The 20,330-nt window shown below is 38.2% G+C and overlaps 1 protein-coding gene across 1 annotated transcript; it reads left to right on the top strand.

Moving 5' to 3' along the window:
* The first annotated feature begins 12,597 nt into the window (after window positions 1-12,597).
* On the top strand, window positions 12,598-18,804 carry LOC149230861 (uncharacterized). Its single transcript, XM_089381440.1, has 3 exons — window positions 12,598-12,809; window positions 13,538-17,749; window positions 17,994-18,804. The coding sequence occupies exons 1-3, from the start codon at window positions 12,598-12,600 to the stop codon at window positions 18,802-18,804; spliced, it is 5,235 nt and encodes a 1,744-aa protein (XP_089237566.1).
* Window positions 18,805-20,330: the final 1,526 nt, after the last annotated feature.

A 20,330-nucleotide genomic window follows, 5' to 3' on the forward strand; every position in this document is an offset into this window, starting at 1 on the left:
GGAGTTCAAGTGAGGATCAGATTGGATACATGGAGTGGCTGTGAGAATGGCCACATACTTCCTTGACCTCCTTGCAATTTCCTTCAGGCCTCTGGAATCTCCCACTTAGCGCATATAGCAAATGCAAATCAGGGCAGTTGGCAAAACTAGACCTAGATGGATCACAGAATGCTCAACATACCAGATGTTTGGGTTGAAGACTGGCAGAGGTTCATCGGCTCTCTAGAGGAGGCCAATGTGCGGATCAGCGACAATCATGATGACCTTATCTAGGTGATGGATCCCCATGGCAGATATTCCCCCAAAACAGGTTACGCATACTCAATGGCAGCTAGACACACTGGTGATTTTTCTTGGTGGTGGGGTCACCTATGGAAATTAAAATCCCCTCCTAAATCTAGGCTTTTCATGTGGTGCATTCTAAAGGAAAAAGTACCCACTAAATTAATGTTGATGCGTCGAGCAATCTGTGGTCCTTCCAGATGTTTTCTATGTAGGCAACATGATGAAGATTCTACTCACCTTTTCCTTACTTGTCCTGCCTTGAAATCATTTTGGTTAAGGATCCTCACTTCACTGAATCTACATATTGATTGGTTGGGCCAAGACATCGAAGCATCTTGGCATAGTTGGTGGATAAAATCCAACTCACAGAAAATTAGATGCTTTCCACTGCTTATTTGTTGGGGAATCTGGCTTAACAGGAACAATTCCATTTTCATGGATGCCAAAATCAATTGGGATTCCTCCAGTATTTCACTATTGGCCATTTACAACTTGCTCACGGAGGACCCGGATAGTCGACCCTCTCGGGTCATTACCCCAGAAATTATTGACATAAATTCTCCCTGGGGTTATTTTGATGGTTCGGCTGAAGCCAAAGGCTATGGAGGAGGGGCGTTGCTGCATATTGATAATGTAGTGTCCTATAGAATCAAGGTCGGCCTAGGCAGAGGCACCAACAATTATGTTGAATTGAGCAGTCTAAAATACCTTCTCCTTTTTGCAAAATAACAAAATTGCCAACAAATTTAGAAATTTGGAGACTCACAACTCACTATTAACTAGACAAATGAAGTTAATCATTGTCACTTGCACACACTTAGAGATATTCTGACTGATGTCATTTCTCTAAAGTCTCAATTTGATTCATTTTCATGCTCACATATATATAGGGAAAGGAATGAGATTGTTGATCGTCTATCCAAAGAGGTAGTGCAACTGAACAGAGGTCAATGGCAGATACAGGAATTCAGGGAAGGCATTTTCTACAGTTATTATCATCGACCATTCATGGATATGAATGGTCCCTTACTGAATGATCTCTAGATCATTTAGTAGTTTTTCTACACTCTCCTTTTTTTGTGTACATATTTTTGCCTTCTATAGTTTTTGGGACAGAACTCTTACTACACTTTTTCCTGAAACTTACTGGACTTCTCTGAAGTTTATTATCAGTTTACATCATATTGGTATTTTTAAAAGCTTATAATGACTTTGAATTGTTACCTTTTCTGTGACAGAATTTCATATATGCAGTATTATACAACATGTAGTTTTCTTATCTTATTAATGAAAATTACGCTTTTTCCAAGGAAAAAAATTCACATTAAAATATATAACATTTATGAATTAAGAACCATTTTACCATATAAATTAAAATAATGATTCTGTAACCATATTTAAATTTAATTTATAAGCACATAAAAATTTAAGACTCACAATATAACAAGATTCTTAACCATAAATATTCAACTACATTTTACTATGGATATTATTATCTTCTAAATAGGCTTTGTTACAATACCATGGGCCAATACCATGGCTTATCAATACCACATCCCCAAAAACCACAACTCATTTCAAAATAAAAATATTTTATCAATTTTAATTTTATAACATTTTTTAAATTAAAACTTAATACTTACAATAAAATTACAATATAACAAGTTTCTTAACCATGGATATTCATCGTCATTTTACCATTGCCATGGCTTATCAATACCACTTGCCCAAAAACCATAACTCATTTCAAAATCAAAATATTTTATAAGTTATTGTATTTTATTTTTATTTTATTTTTTTAAATTAATCTAAAAGAAAAAGGGTATGTCAAAATGTTGTAATGGTGTACACATTTGTAAACATTTACATTTGGGGTCAATTAAAAAATAATAAAAAGGTTAAAAATAATTTCTTGGAGAGGTGCTCTCTAACCCACAATGTAGAGATGTTGTAATATCCTATAAACATTTTGACTCAATCAAAATAAAAAATGATAATTAAAATTAAATTAAAAAATAAAATAAAATAAAATAATTAAGGCATCATCTACTGAGGAAGAGGAATTGCTCGGATGGTCAAAAGTGGCCAAAATCTGACCAAAAAAATTCAAAAAACTCCTAGTAGCAAAAAAAAATTAGAAAAAACTCCTAGTAGCAATTTTTTTTTCAAAAACCTCCTAGTAGAAATCTTTGAATCATGTTTTTGATAGGGGAAATGGATTCAACACCATCAAAAACCTCCAAGGCTCCCAAAATCTTGAATTTTGATAGTTGTAACATGGATTTACAAAATCCCTGCTGGATTTTATCAAAATCTTGTCGAAATTTCCATAATTTTTAGGGAAAATCTACCACAATAGTTAATAATGATAATTATCAACAAAATATTTTTACTTGGTCAGAATAAATAAAAATAAAAATAAAATAAAATAAAATAAAATAAAAATGTAATAGTTATAATTATAATTAATAATAAAACTAGCCTACATCCATTTTAACTCCAGATCTATAACCATTGAGATGGATCGAATCTTTGAGATGCAAACCTCTTTTAGAGTGAAAATAGATGTGATCCCTCTCGGAGCTTGGTAGATCGAGAGTTAAGTTGGATATAGGTTGGTTATTTTTAAATTGAGGTGGCATGTAAATGTTTACAAACAAACTTTATAAAATTAAATCTGTTTGTGCCTCCTGAGAACTATAGATCTGTTCTCTACCACCTTGATGTTATGAACAATCTCTCTCACGATGCTCTCCACCACAAGTCCAACACTATAAATGTTTCCTATCATCACCCTTGTTTTTCTCCTCAGACTAAAATTCCTATCCTCTGTCAGATGCATCGAACTTCTTAGGTGGATTTGCATTCTCTTTGTTACTTGTATCTTGAGGTCATGTTTTCTTCTTGTCCCATTTTCCTTTATTCTTTGCTTTACCTTTCCAGTTCAACTCAGTCTTAGATATGCACTTTGATTGCTCAAAACAATGTTTTAACTTCCGAATGGCCTCCTCCAATGATCTAGGCTCATCAAACTCAATCCTGTCCTTGAATGCTAATGGAAACCCACTAATGAATCTCTTAATATTGGCCTTCTCCTCCTTGAGGTAAGGGACATACCTTAATGACTCCAAGAATATGCTAGTGTACTCTACATCAGTCATAGATCCCATCTTTAGTTAATATATTTATTTTTCCTTGTCGTCATAGTATCTTTCTGATAGATACTTCCTCCTGAATAGTCTCTCGAACTCACTCCAAGTCAGCTTCTCTTCATGAATACCTCTTACATTCTTTACATCTTCCCACCAGATATCTGCTTTACTTTTAAGACTGAATGTCATTATCCCGACCTTCATGTTCATTTAGTAATCATGTAACCTGAATAACTTATTCATCCAAGCAACCATGCTTCAACATCCTATGACTTCTTCAATTCCCCATCAAATGTAGGTGGCTTTGCTTTCTTGAACTCGTCTAGAAAATATCCACTATCACGCCTCTTGTAAGGATGATAACGATGATGACCATGATACCTGTCTGAACCATAACTAGAGTAAATCCCATGTCCACTACCTTGTCTATCGAGTGTATCCAAGAATCTTCCATCTTTGACCATGGCATCTCTATCCAACCTATTCCCACCATGTGGCATGCTACCATATGATTTTTTAGTCTTATCCTCGTATTCATGATGGATTATAAGTGGTCCCTGTCTTTGCAAGTCTGACAAGCTCTGAAGAATCATGCCATGGACCTCTTCTTGTTTCTCTTGTGCCCTAGCAAGTCTCTCTTGTGATTGAATGATTCATTCATTATCTTCTTTGCAACTACTTATTTCTTCCTTCAAACTTCTCAGAGTGTCTTCTTTTTCAGGAGAATATCCCTCACCATGCCACTCATCTAATCTATAGGGAGAATCTCGTAGGTTGTAGTCTACCATCTTTCTAGTAATCTTTGTTCTTCTCTCCCTACAAGGTATATCATGTCAGCTAAATCAAATCATAAACAAGCAACATACCTCAATTTAGTTCAGGGGAGGATATCTCATCTGCAAGACCAACCAGATTAGCGTAATACATATATATAAACATAATCATCAACATTTAATTGTCATTTCAATCATTATCCAATAATCAATGCATGACCATACCAACAGCATACCATGACCTCATGCACGACAACTATCACCATGCCAATGTATTCATAACAACATATAAATAATGACATGCATGACCAATGCACAACCTACATGCACTCATGACGACCACATTCAACAACAACACCATCAAATTTTCACATGATGACACCACTACAATTATGACCAATGCCATGCATATGCAACAAGCATGTAGACCACAAACATAAGGAACACATATGAAATCAACAAGCATGCACGACCAACGCACACCGCCCATCCAGTCCAAGGGGTGAACTATGCTATGATACCACTTTGTAAAACCCTCCTCTCACATTTACCCAGGTTAACCAGTTTGTTGGGGTAAACATGTGACGAGAGGATACTATGATGTGGTTCAAATCCCCATGTATAGTTAAAGAAGTGGAACTGACGAAACCAAACCATTTTGACCTTGCATACATGCTACAAATCCTCTAGGTGCCAACCAACCTTTCCATGTGATCAGCCTATGATACAACTTGACATTTCACTGATCTAGACCCCCAACCAATCCCATGACAAGGGATGCATGCAACTAAGTTCTTCTAGTCGCTCTGATAGCAAGGGTATGCCAATGACTGTGGAATTTTTAAGCTAGTTCTAAGCCAATGACATTGGATTTTGTGCCACTTTTTCAGGTCCGGAACTTATACCACTTCCCAGAACTTCATGAAACTTTTAGAAAAGATAATAACATCGAAAAAAGGTATTAATCAATCACTTGAATGGACCCCTACTAGCCATGACAGGAATTTCGACAAACATGTCACAAATATACATTCTACAGGTCCTAACAACAAATGTGAGCATATGGGTCTTATACTTATCTGAGAATCACAAGGAAGCATTGATGCCTTATCACAATAGTTGCATTCTAATCTATTAGGTCATATATTCATTATTCATTCATTTGCAAATCAAACATGATGGGAGCCATACATCAAGTATGTCATAAAACATGCTCATAACCAACATATAACCAATAGAAATAACAAGGATGTAAAAGCCATAAAAACCATATATGAACAAGTATAGTTACCCATAAAAAACAAGAGGAAATAATCTCTTATTAACATATGCAAAATGTAACCAGGTCTCGAACTTCCACGTACCACCCGACCATAAATTGGTTGAACCAAATATATCTTTCAGCCAATCACCCTCGAGCCATATTCCAAGCATAAATGTGGGATCTCATGGAATAAATTCAACAAAACAAAACCAGGGCTTCCAGAGGCCAAACCACCTCAACCCTCAACGAGTGATTCTACCTCACAGTTGAACATAAATAATTATCACAAGGTTGATCTCTACCCAAGTTGTCCATGGCTCCAGAGCTTTTTTTCCAACAAGGGCTTCCAGTATTAGTAACTCAACCCACAGCTATTGTTGGGCTTCCAGAGTGTTTGTCCAACTAGAGCTTCGAGGACTAGTAACTTAACCCAAGTTGTTACAGGGCTTCCAGAGCATTTGTCCAACCAAGGCTTCCAGGAACTAACAACTCAACCCACAACCATGAGGAACATGAGAACCAGCCATAAAAAAAAAAAAAAAAAGACACCCACAACACCATGGCTTTCCAAGAAATGGAAAGGTTATGAAAATCCACTATCAATTCAGGCAATCCTCCATGCCAATGACAGATCATAACTAGGAAAACACATGCATGTGCCATGCATACCAAAACTAGCAAGGAAATCATACATGCAACTCAGTACCTGCAAACAAAACTCATTGTAGCTATTGATCCTGATGTCCTCTTTTTATTTCCTTCTCTTCCTTTGCCTTCTTGCTCCAAAACTCCAAATATGGCACACTCTTCCAAGGTTTCTCCAAGAAAACTCTAAGTTTCCAAGAGTATTAAAGAGGGAGAGTAGAATAGAGAGCTCCAATCTAAAATTGACAAAATTCTATCAACTGATCCTCACACTACATTTTATTAATTAGGCCTCTATTTTCTTCAATTTTCCATCATTTTCCTTCATTTTCCTCCTCACATGAAATTTGTGACCTTTCACCTTCCTTTTCTCCTAGTTTCCATTATTTTCATAAATAAAATGCCAATTAATGCCACTTTGCCTTTCCAAATCTGTTATCATTGCCTTTGCCAATTTCCATAGCCATTAATTAATCATAAGTGATCCCCATAACTATGTTTTTTCTCAACAATCATGTTGGAATATGTGTCCCATGACAATGGTTATTATTTTTTCCTTTATTAACTCTATTACATGGATTTTTAACTAGGGTTGTTACACCAAGATTGCAAGGAACTTTGGTGTAGAGAAGACAATGGCTAACTTGCAGAGGTATGTATATTGGCCCAAGATGCAAGAGCATGTAGCTAGTTTCATAAGAGGATGCATGGTTTTTTGTAGCAACAATCCTAGCAACAGGAAATCGGATCTATATCATCCCTTACCTGTATCTACTCATCCTTGGGAAATCATTTCCATGGAATTTGTGGGAGGCTTATTGACAACCAGGAAGGGGCATGACTACTTGTTTGTGGTAGTTGACAGGTCCAACAAGATGTGTGTTTTGATGCCCTATAAAAAGACCATCAGTGGGAAAGAAGTAGCAAACTTATTCTTTGGACAGGTATGGATGCACTTTAGGATACCAAGGAGCATCATTTCAGAAAAGATAAAATATTACTCAGTGTATTCTCAACTACGTTGTGGGAGAAGATGGGCAAAAAGTTGAAGATATCTACAACATTCCATCCACAGAAAGATGGGCAGACAGAAGTAGTCAACAGGAATTTGGTGCATCTTTTGAGGGGATACAACCAGAAGCATCCAAAGACTTGGGATGAAAACTTGGTATATATACAACATTTTTAAAACATAGAAATCCACACTTTTATAGGAAAGTCCCCATTTGAGACTTGTTTTGGATATTTTCCACACATTTTCCACCTTCACCTTTGGATATTCCATATGGGGAACAAGGAGGAGTGAGGGAAAGATTGTATAGGAGATGCTTTGAGGGATGAAAAATTTATAAAGAAGATTAAGCATATCCATATACAAGAAACATTGAAAAATTCACAAGAGAAGTATAAGGACAGACATGATCAACACAACACAAAGAATTCATTCAAGGTGGGAGACAGAGTGTGGTTACAGTTGAACAAGGAAGGTTGTAGTGGCCTGGTAATAAAATCAAGGCTTTGAGGCATGGTCCCTTTAAGATACTATAAAAGTTGGGTGATAATTCCTATCAATTTAGTTTACCACCATGTATGCACATTTACTTATTTGTGAATCTAGAGAATTTGAAACTCTATGAGTCTTCCATGCTAGGTCAGGAAGAGGAACAAGTCCTACCTTTTGTGGAGGATTTTGCACCAGATGCTCAGGTAGAGTTGACAGAAGAAACAATTTTGTAGAATAGGTCTAGAACTACAAGGTATGGGAAGCATGACCTTTGGCAGATTTGATTGAAGGGAAAACTTCTAGGAAAAGCTAAATGATACACTAGAGACAAGGTCGAGGAAAAATTTTCTCACCTCATTTAGTAGAAGATTTTGGGGACCAAAAGCCTCCAAAAATAGGGAGGTGTGATCTAGATTGGATCATTATATTGTTTTTCATCGATCTCGATGCATTTGGAGTGGAAAATGTGGAGGAATAAGTTCACAGGACCGTTTTTATCTACGAGACCCAATTTGGAAAAACGGTGTCTGAAACCTTCCAGAAGAATTTTGATGCACAAAATGATAATTTTTGTTGTAAAATTTTGCCTCTATAGAATTGCATCATGTCATGCTACTCTACACACAAATACCTTTATAAACTGCACAAGAAGTACATCAATCAGATTCTGTATGCAAAAGTTATGCCACTTAGAAGTTGACCTTCCTGTTTTCATACCTATAGTTTGGGAGAATGTCGTGTCAACTCCCATTATTCATGGAAAAGGGGTTAGCCATGTGAATATGATGTAAAATACTCTAGAAGAGTCTATATTGTAACTCTAGTTAAGAGTTGATGTAGTCAAAATTAACCACTAGTAGGCTATCGAACTGCGTTATAACCAAGCCACTAAGAGGAAGAGGCATTCCATTATTTAGAGAGAATTTTGTTCCATAACTGAGAAAAGATAGTCAGGAGAGATATGGGGTAGAGAACACATAGGGAATATGTGCACTAAGCAGCCCACGGACCATAGACATTACTTCTTTGTACCTATAACCATATTTCCGTACAGAGAAAGAGAGTAAAGCAGCCTCACCTTCTAGTTGGGTTTTCTCCTGAAATGGTTTCCCAGAGAGCATATATTGTGTCTTATATGTGTGTGAGAGAGAGATTATTCTTTTGTTCTCTACTTTTCTGCATAATTTTAATTGACACGCATGCACTAATTACAGTAAAATCTACAAATATTAAAGTTTAATAACATAGTGATAGTGTAGAATCTCATATTTTTAATATAATATTATTAGATGTTTTGTGATTAACTTTCCAGTGGAATATCCACAAACAATTTACGGATAAGTTTTTTGTATTTTTTGTATGATATTTTTTTTGCAAATTAATTTATTTTATTTTGCAGAAAAAATAAATAAATAAAAGAGATAAAAATGACAAGGTACCTACCTTGGCTTGAACGTCTAGGTCATTGGCGGGGTTGATGGGAAGCTGGATTCAATTCCTCCATCTCAGTCAAGCTTATAAATATTCCATCAAACTCCTTTTCCTCTTACGCTTCGAGCAAAATGACTTGCATAGGTCATGGCTAGGGTTTTTAATAAGAAATAATGCTCAATCGAGACATAGGATTGATCGAAAAATATAGATCGATTGAGCCTTTAACTCGGGTTAGAAAATGGCTTGATCGACATTTTTTTTAAATGCTCGATAGATTTATTTTAAATGCCTTAGCAACTCGATCGAGCACTTAAAATTTTCTCGATCAAGCTCTTAAAATTTCTCGATTGAGCATCCTTTTTTCACTAAAATGCGCCCTTATTTCACCAAAAAATGTAACCCAACTCTATGCTATCACCCATGTTAAATTAATATTTCCAAGCTACTTTCGCATATTTTCCCGCAATTTCCCTGCACAACGTTTCTGTCGCACTTCCCCCATAGCCTTTCTCTTTCCTCCACTGATCACAAAACTAGCCTGATGTAACATTGCTAGCTCTAATTTTGTTGGGTAAAATTCAAACACTTTGAGTTAAACTGAAAAGTATGATGATCAATGTCAAATATAATTAAACATAACTTTTGCTTTCTAGAGACACTAAACAAGTATTAAGGTTCCATATAATATTTAAGCACTCTACACAATGTCTTAACTTTATTTTCTTTGCACCTCCACACAATAATATAAGTCACTCTGCACAATGAAACATTAACTATGACCTAATGAAATTTAACTTTAACTTTAGGGACTTATGATACAATAAATTATTTTTTTGAAGTTGAAAGTGGGATCTCATAATACATTAAACTATGGGTTTTATTTTTCAAAGTGTTGCGAAACATCCATATTTCATTTTGCAATAGTCAATGCTAAATTAGTCTCTGTAATTAGCTATTTTTACACATGTAAACTTTATTTTCTTAAATAAAATAAGAATTTGAAGAACTTGTGCTAGAATTTGTATATACATTCCCTCTACACATATAAAATGCTATCAAAGTTTTAAATATTATCTAATAATGAAATATTTAACTTGTGAAACATCACGTGGAGAATACACATTGTTTTTCTTGCAGTGCAAACTGAGAATCTTAATTATAGGAGCTTGTTTCATTGTGCGGAGCTTACAATGAAAGCTTTCATTATGTAGAGGAAGCTTCCTCTGCATAGTGAAAGCTCTGCAAAAGGAAAGCTCCACAAATGAAACATTGACTATGAGCAAATCAAATTTATTTATTAATAAATTTGTATTAGTAGCACTTGCTTCATGGTTGAAGTGTGTTGATTGTCCATTATTTTTCCCAATTTCTTATTACTACAATTTCTCTATTTGTAGGTTAAAGTCAGTTGACTATGAAGTAATTATGTCGATGTATTTCCCATACTTTCAGGAAAATGTTGAATATTGCTATTTTCTTGTAACTTCAAAAATCATTTTCTAATTTCTAGAAATCTTATTTCTAATTTTCTATTGGATGAATGAGGCTTGTCTTTACTTTCTATATAATACGTACGTTGAAAATTTAAAAGGTAGTATGGCAATTGCAACCATTAATTCTAGTTATGTTGTCTATAGGAGCATTCAGCGAGTGTTTATCATGCATTTTTTTTTACGATACACGTTACGTATACATGTTCGGTTAATTTTTAGGGGATCAAGTTAAAAATAGGTTTATTATTTGAGTTTACAATGTTGTTCTAGTAGTTTCATGGCATGAGGGATTTTCTCTGCAAGCTCATTTCGAATGAAGATGGAAAATGTGTAGCATTTTTGTCAAGTAAACAATGCATTCTTTCTTCTATATGTGAGTACTTTAGAGTGTTTATACAATATACATTATATCGCTATAGCAATGAGGTGCGGATTTCAAAATGTGGATAATGTGAGAGTGCTAAACACATTTATACAATATATGTTACGATTGTGTACTTGTTACATCTAAATTGTTTTCATGTTATGAAAGTAGACATTTGTTTTCTCTTAGTTCTATATATTTGATCTAATTCATATTATCGAAGCAAGGAAAATGAACACAAGTAGAACATATATAGTTAAAGACAATGATAACTTTGCTAAGAGGTGTGATTCTATTCTATTTATTTTCATTTGATTATCATTGCATTATATAGATCTCTGTTCTTTTTGCTATATTTTTTATGTACTTCAACTAAAAACAAATCTTCTTCTATTTTCAGGAAACATATAAAACTTAGAGATTCGGATCTAAGGCAACAATTACAAGGAAAAAGGTACTTCGAATATTTCTATAAAGAATTTGTATATGTTGAAACTATTAGTATTTTACCTATATGCACAAAAATAATATTATATCCGGTAACTATGAACCTGATATTATCGATATACATTATCAATTAATTTGCGCAATCTAGTTCTACCTTCATGAGTTAGTTCTTACTTAATATCAGTTATAGTGTCCTTTTAAGTAGTGATTTCAATGGATTATTTGTGCACAAGAAAAAAATGGATTCAACTGATGTGACAGTAGACATGGATGAGGGAGTAGAGATAGTGATGAACACTATTACAAAATATATATATTGCAAGAGGAAAAATGAAAGGAATAGAAAATTGGGAAGAAACGAAAGTAAAAAGGTAGCTCTATCCTGGTTTAGTTAATTGTATATCAGTTTTCTTTTTTGCTTTCTTGAATTAATTTCAATTCAATGTTCATGACTAGGAAAAAAGAGATCGAGTCTATTCCATTATTTATTGAAGATATTTGTAACAATATAACATGGAGCATTTTTCATGGCATTGCCTTAGTTACATATCAAACTTTTTCAGAGAAATAAAATACGACAAAAGCAATACTTTGTGCATATTTGATTAATAAAAAAGACAAAATGGAGAGAAAGCTGCAAGAGGGAACGATGGCGGCTCTGGCGATTTCCTGCTCCATGCTCATCTGACCTGCTTCCCCCAGCGCGCCCGCGCCTGGCAGCGCTGCTGCTGGGCCCGTGCTCTTCCTCTGCTGACCCTCTTATTGCCTGGGGCCTCCTGCCCTTCTGACCCGTTCTTTGCCTGGGGCCTCCTGCCCCTCTGACCTGCCATCGGGTCTCTGATCTCTCCCTCCACCGGGGCCTCCCCCGGTTCCCCTTCTGAACCCCTCGACCCCCTTCGAATGCCTGAAATGGATCCTTCGTCTCAGGATCCGGGCGATCTGGAGAAATCTTTCGCTGCCCTCATCCCTGAGAATGCAGCAGACAAAATCCGCCCCACAGCTTCTAGGTTCATCAAGAAGTTAGACGAAATTCTGGAAGTCTCGCTCCCTCCTTCCCTTCCGAGGAGAGCAGCAGTTGCCTTAGCATAAAGAGGCCTGGTTGGTCAGTTCACGGGATTGTGGCCCTCTCCTCGATCAGTCCAAAAATGGGTCGAGAGAAACTGGAACTCGATAGTGCAAGGGAAAATAACAATCAGGTTCTGTGGAAGGGGGTTTTTCACCTTCCTATTTGAAACAATGGAGGATTGTAACCTCATCTTCAGAAATGGCCCCTATTTCATGGACTCTCGGGGCCTTTATCTGAATAGATGGACCCCTGATTTTGACCCAGAGATGGACGTTCCCAGCGCTGTCCCCGTCTGGGTTCGCCTGCCCCATTTGCCACTACATTGCTGGGGGGATGAATCAGTGAAAGCCATAGGGAATGCCGTCGGGAAATATATTGACAGGTCTGAACCAAAGGAGAACATGCATGCCTGTGCGCGGATATGCGTAGAAGTATATCTTGGTAAGGGACTGCCGGAAGCAATCAAACTCAAAGTGGATTAGTGGACGCACATACAGCAAGTGGACTACGAGCAGCTGCCATTCAAGTGCAAGGTATGTCACGAATATGGGCATTTCGCCAATAGATGTAGCAAACTTAAATCAAATGTATCTGAAGGCAACGTAGAAGCCCCTGAAGAAGCTTGGGAAATTGTCAAAAAGAAAAAATCGAATCCCCCTCCTGGCCCATTCTCTAAGCCCCTCCTTGAAGATCCCCTCCCCCCCTCTCAACCCTCCGGTTCGGGCCCTTCCTTCCCCTCCTCCTCCAACCCTTTTGAATCTTTGTCTACAGAGGAACCCCCATCACCTCCTCCATCCCCGCGAGGCCCCTCGGTAACCCCCTCCAATATCTCTCCCCCCCAACCCTCCCCTCCCCCGATAGTGGAAAGAATCTTAACTAGGAACAAGACGAAGGAAAACAACCTCTCCACCGACCCTCCCAGAAAAGTTGGAAGGAAGTCAAACAAAGAGATAAGGGATGAAAACGCTGCAAAAGAAATGGCCACAGGGACTCAACAACCAATGGATACATTTCTAGATAAAACTAAAGGAAGTGGGGAAAAAATGAAAGAGAAAAGCGGGGCTCACACCAAACAAGGTAAATGATGATATTGGTCTCCTGGAATTGTAGGGGGATGGGCTCCTCCCTAAAATCAAATGCAGTCCGAGATCTTCTCAAAGCTGAACATCCAGACATTCTCCTCCTTCAGGAGACCAAAATCATTGACCAGGAATTTCAAAATAGCATAAAAAGAAACAGAAGTTATGAAGGGATAGCACTGAGTGCAGTAGGCGCCTCAGGGGGAATAGGGACAATCTGGGACAAAAATAAATGGAAACTCAAAGATCAAATGCAGAACAGATGGTGGATAAGATCAGACTTACAAAACATAGCCTCGAAAGAGGTTTTCTCAATTTACAACATCTATGCCCCCAATCATTACAGAGACAAAGCCTCTTGTTGGGACTCAATCACCTCCGATCTTTTGATTGATCAGGGAAGGAATTTTTTCCTGGGTGGAGATTTAAATCTCATAAGGAATGCTGACGAGAAGCTAGGAGGAAACTTCTTCGCGGATCCCTCAAGAGATTCTTTAGAAGAAATCATTCAAACTCATAACTTAGTGGACATTCCGCCACAAAATGGGCGTTTTACCTGGTCAAATAAAAGAACAGGCAACAATAACATAAAAGAGAGGTTAGATCGAATTCTCGTCCAAGAGAGAATAGTGGCAAGTTTCTCAAATATCCAAAGCAAAATAATTCAAGGTTATATTTCAGATCACAAACCAGTGGCTTTAATTCTTGACAAAGGAACGAACATGGGACCGATTCCATTTAAATATAATAAGGCCTGGGACAACAATGATGAATTCAAGGATCTGATCAAGGAACAATGGGTAAAAGAAGTTGTGGGCTCCCCTCATTACATCTGGGAAACTAAGCTCAAGTCTCTCAGGAACACCATTAAGCATTGGGCAAAAAATCACGCAACAGAGGAAGGGAAAAAAAGATTGGAACTTCAGGCAAAGCTGGAACAGTGGAGCAAACAAAAAGAAAGAAGTCAGGACACCGAAGAAGATCAAAACAAAGAAAACGAAATGTATAAAGAGCTGTATAAACAGAACAGAAAAGAGGAAGAAGAGCAAAGGCAGAAATCTCGTTGTCTTTGGCTCAAGGCGGGAGATAAAAATACCTCCTTCTTTCATAACTGCCTTAAGCTCAGGCGGGCAGGGAATCAAATAGAGAAAATTACGATGGAAGGAAGGGAACTCAGAGAACAAGAGGAGATAAAGGAGGCAGCGTCCCGGCATTTCTGTGACCTTCTAACATCTGATCCTCAGGTTTTCGAAAACTCTGATTTCCTTAGCATAATTGAAAACAAAATTTCAGAAGCCCAAAATGTCGAGTTGGAGAAAGAAATCACGGTAGAGGAAATCGAGTGGTCTATATTTAGCATGGCTATGGACAAGGCTCCGGGCCCGGATGGGTTCACTGTGGCCTTCTATAGAAATCATTGGGAAGTTATTAAAAAGGACTATATCAGAATGGCTAAGAATTTCTTCTCGAAATGCAAAATGGGCAGCAGCATCAAATCCTCCCATATAGCCCTCATTCCCAAAGACCCTAATCCCCAATCTTTTGATAGATTCCGGCCTATATCCTTGTGCAATGTCTCCTACAAAATCATCACCAAAATCCTTGCTAACAGGTTAAAAAAGATTCTCCCTTCCCTTATCTCTGAGAATCAAGGAGGATTTGTTCCTGGAAGACAAATAACGGACAATGTTCTTATTATCCAGGAGGCAATACACAGCAGCATAAACAGGAAGGAAAGGGGCATGATCATCAAGCTAGATATGGCGAATGCCTTTGACCGGGTTAACCATCAATTCCTTCAGGCGGTCCTAAAGAAATTTGGCATTTCCGAGATCTTCATCAGCAGGGTCATGGAATGCATCTCATTTACCTGGACAGCCCCCCTCATTAATGGCAGGCCCTGTAATGCATTTAAAAGTTCAAGGGGTTTGAGGCAAGGATGCCCGCTCTCCCCCTTCCTCTACATCATCATGGCTGAAACTCTAAGCATACACCTGGAGAATTTGCGCAGGCTAAAAGAAATAACAGGGGTCACCATAGTTCGGGGAACCAAGGGAATAAACCATTCCCTCTTCGCTGATGATACTCTTCTAATTGGAGGAGCTTCCAGCCTCATGGCTAGGAGATTCAAGAATGCGCTGGATCTCTTTCTTCAAGCTTCTGGAGGCAAGCTAAACAATAACAAGTGCATGATCTACACTTGGAATGTACCCAGGCATATCATCCAAAGAATCTCCACAATCTTGGAAATCCCGGCTCAAAGGAACTGGACACATTTCACTTATTTGGGGTTACCCCTAGCCAAGGAAAAGGTCAAAACTGAAATCTGGGTCAAGTTAATTGAGAAGCTGAGAGGGAAGCTTCAGAGCTGGGGGGTGTATTGGCTCAACCTAGCAGGAAGGACAATTCTCATCAAAGCCATCCTTACAGCCCTCCCAATCTACCAGTTTCCAACCATCCTTGCCCCGGCCAGCATTCATAAACATATGGAACTTATCATCCGAAGCTTCTTGTGGCAAGGAGGTAGGCAGGAATCAAAAAAGTTCAGTTTAGTAAAGTGGGATCAGGTCACCTTACCCTTCGAGAAAGGAGGGCTAGGAATTAGAATCCCAAGATTAACAAACTTGGCCATGGGATTCAAATTGATATGGAGAATTCTCAATGAAAACGGAGCTTGGTGGGCAGAGGTCATCAAAAAGAAATACATGAATGGGGCAAATTCCAACATCCTCTCCGAATCCATCATTGATAGACAATGTACCCCGGTTTGGAAGCTTATTAAAAAATCCCTCCCCCATTTCAAAGCATGTATCTCAAGAGTCCCGGGCAATGGTAGAAACATTAATATATGGGAGGACAGAATAATGGGCACAGAAGCTAGGATTGCCTTCACAAACTTCAGGCCCCTGCAAAGGTGGATGACAGAGGGAAACCTAAAGACCCTCTATGATATCTCCTCCTGGGATCAAAACAGTTGGGCAGGCTGGAAATCTATCTCCCCTCCTAACGATCTCAAGAATCTGTGGTGTGATCTCAAGCTTTCACTCATAGGATCAGCTCCCCTGAATAAAATGTCAGAAGACAAATATGTTTGGGACTCCATTGGTGGAAGCTACACAGTCAAAGAGGGTTACAAAGTCCTTCTAAGCGCCTCATCAATAAACAACTGGCCTCTCCACAAGGTGGCTTGGAAAATTGAATGCCTTCCAAAGGTAAAATTTTTCAACTGGACCCTCCTCAACAGTAAAATACTTACAGCGGAAAATCTAAGGAAAAAGGGTATCCATGGTCCCTCAATATGCTGCCTGTGTAGGGCAGCGGAAGAAAGCTGTAACCATCTTTTTCTAGAATGCTCCTTTGCGAGGACTTGCTGGAAACTCATCACTAGCCCGTTGAGCACAGACGGCCTCCCCACTCAGCTGACTCTCCTACAGAAAAACTGGGGCAAGAGCTATCCCCTTCCCAAAAAAGGCAAGACCCTGGCTAAAAGGCTGTGGAACAGTATTCCCTCAAATCTATGCTGGCAGATTTGGAACGCCAGAAACAAGAGCATCTTCAATAATAAGGCTCCCAGCATCCCCAACACAATAGCAAAAACAATAGCGCTCATCTCAGAAACCATTGAGGCGAATGGAATAGCCCAGGAGGATTCGAATCCGGGAGACTCAAGAGAAGCAGAGTGGATGAGCAAATTCAGTTGTGAAGCTCGAATCCAAAAAACAGTTGGTGCAGGCAAAGGAAATTCTGATTGGAAGTTGAGAGGGACCAAAGAAGAAATTAGAGATTGGATACAAAAGCAAAGGAGGCCCTCATTACACTTTGACGGGGCCTCAAAAAATAATCCAGGCCAAGCTGGAGCTGGAGGAATCATTAAAGACCCCCAAGGCAAAACAATAGCAACCTATGAATGGGGATTGGGAGCAATGTCGAATAACAAGGCAGAGGCCTATAGCCTCCTCCTGGGGACCTCAATCGCAAGGAAACTAGGCCTCCAAAACCTGTTAATTATGGGGGATTCAGCTATAGTCATAGCGGCCATGGTATCGGGAAAGGACTTCAAACAAATGGCATTAAACAACATCAAATACAGGGTGATGGAAAATATCAAGGAAATCAGCGGGGTCGTCTTCAAGCATGTCCTAAGGGGAAACAATGTGGAGGCCGATGAACAGGCCAACAAAGCAATCAGCAGGCAGACAGGTCAGGTCAGGGAAAACGATGATGTCTATGACAAAGCCATTCCGTAAGCTCCTCCATCCGAGTCATCTCAGACCTCGCACTCCTAGAAACTGGTATCTTATCGAATCCTCATATCCCCTGCACTATCCCCTCGACTGCACAAATCGGTACTACATAAATCAGATCCGCCCCCCAACTTCGATCCACACCACATCAATCAGCCACTCCCACGAGTCTCAGACACCCTCTGCAGATATTTTTTGCCTTGACTCTCTGGTTCATCACCTTGGTATCCATTCCGCACGCAGCAAGATCTTCTCTGAGGATCTCAGTCATATCAAGAGCCGATCTCCTCAGAATTGGTCCAAGCACCGGAGGAACTCTCATCATCCTATTTATAGTAGCTCGGGCCAAAGCGATCCTTCACTATTCAGCGTTGCATGGAATCCTCAGTGCGCTCTATTCAGGCGTAGACTCCCTTCTGAAGGCAATCATCGGGAGCTTGATCCGCGCTCCCTGAACGTGGTAATCTCAGATTTTCTCATTGTTGTTTTAAAGTTTTCTAACTGGTGGATTTCTGGTTGCAGCAGAGACCTTCGTGTCCCTCTGATCCCCTCCCTTCTCGTCCCTCCCTGTGCTGCTTCGCCCCCTTCTTCTCTGACTTATCCCCTCCCTCATATCGCTTCCCTCCCTGGTAATTTCCCCCTCCCTGATATTGGCCCGCTTCCTCAATTACAAGATCCTCATCTACAGGTTGCTTGGATGGCGGATCAGCAGGACCAGCCAAATGCCCAGGAGCAGGCCAGCAATCCTTTAGACAAGATCTTCAACAACAATGAGTGCACCATGTGCAAAACTCATACTTTCATGATCAATCGTTTTGTTAAACATTTCAATGAACTGAAGGATGACTACCAGGCTGATAGTAGATCGAAGCGGAAGAAGTTGGAGAAAAGAAAGGCAGAGATAGAGGCGCTGAAGGAGAGGTGCAGCCATCTGGAGGAAGCCATCGAGCACATCCGCGCCCTCACTCAAAGCTTTCAAGCGGAGGCTTCAACTAAAGCCAGCATTAGGAAAGATCCTCTTCCTGATGATTCGGTCACTCAGAAACTCCCCTAGAGGTTATGGAATGTAAATTTTGTTGGATTGGTGGCTCTTTTGTACGGCAATATAGCCGTTTCTACTTTGCTTTCAGTTATACTAATAGTAGCAATGAAGAAACTGGGTCTGCGAACCCGTTTTTGATCCTCAACTCTCAGATCTACTATACTTATGTACTAGAACTCTGTTCCTGTTGGTTTTTATAATACACAAGTATCTGATTCTGTTAAAAAAAATAATAATAATAAAGACAAAATGACAATAACATTGCTTGTGCCAGCACAGTTTATCGAACAACATGAGGCAAAATTTATTGTAAATGTTGGAGTTTCTATTAGAAATTTTGAAATAATTCCAAAATATAATTATGATAGTGGTGATTGTGAAAAAACTATTTGTCTAAATAGATTTAGCATTGTAGAAAAAAATTATTGTTTACACAGAGTATCGATTCTTTCCAAATATGATGACTGCAAATCTATCCCATAGTCAAGATTTGTTTCCAATTGGCACAATCAATGTCATTGCACTTTCAACAACACAGACAACAATGTGATTTGTGTTGGAAATCAAAGATGGAAATGCAGAATAGAACAAGGCAACAGTAAGATTTAATTTATTTGAATGTTTCATTGCTACAAATTATTGTCCACATATTATATGGTTTACATGTATTGTTTGACAAATACTACATATGTAATCATTTCAAGTACACGTCAAACTTCTTTTAGAATATTTTTCAATTCAAGGATGATTGCAAGAAAATATTTTTCCACACATATTGCTAAAAAATATAGTTAGAAAACAAGAAAGAGTTTTCTGAACTTCATGGTCAACATTCATATGTTCATTGAAAACTGAAAAGAAATTCGAAAATCTAAGAAAACACCTTTCTTTGGCGAGTGGAATATGCACAATAAACTTTATTCTATTGTAGCTATTAGGTGTTTATATATAGATATAGATAAAGAAAAAAGGTTAGAAAGACATTTGATTTCAAGTTTTTAAGCCTCGGTTTTCTATATAAATTTTACAACACTTCCAAAAAAAATTGAAAATGACTAGTGCATATACAAATCCAATTGAGATTATATGTGTGAAATGTAATAGTATAATTACAATTACTAGAACTACGAATGAAACAATGGTTTATTGTAGCATTTGCAACGAACTCTATCGATTAATTTATTTCCATCAATTAAATTATATGATACATGCAAATGACAAGACTAAAATATATTGTGTTCTAAGAGGTGTAGAACTGGAGAAAGTATTACATGATCTAAGAAAAGTTTCCTATGAGAAATACTACGCAGAAAAATAAGATGTTATTGATTTGATGTTATGTTTCAAGATAGATGGTACATCTGCAATAAACCATCAAAATGTGATTATATGTATACAATAATTCTTCTCTTTGTTTACATTGTCGAGGAATCTAGTGACGGTATAGTTCTCGTTTCTTGCATTGTAAAGAAATATACTAATGGTATTCTCGTTGTCTTTGTTTGCACTACCAGGTAAACTAGTGATGACATTTTGGG

This window comes from Pinus tabuliformis, chromosome J (genome assembly GCF_031772625.1).
Source record: "Pinus tabuliformis cultivar Carrire ecotype Pingquan chromosome J, CPIR1, whole genome shotgun sequence".
NCBI lineage: Eukaryota > Viridiplantae > Streptophyta > Pinopsida > Pinales > Pinaceae > Pinus > Pinus tabuliformis.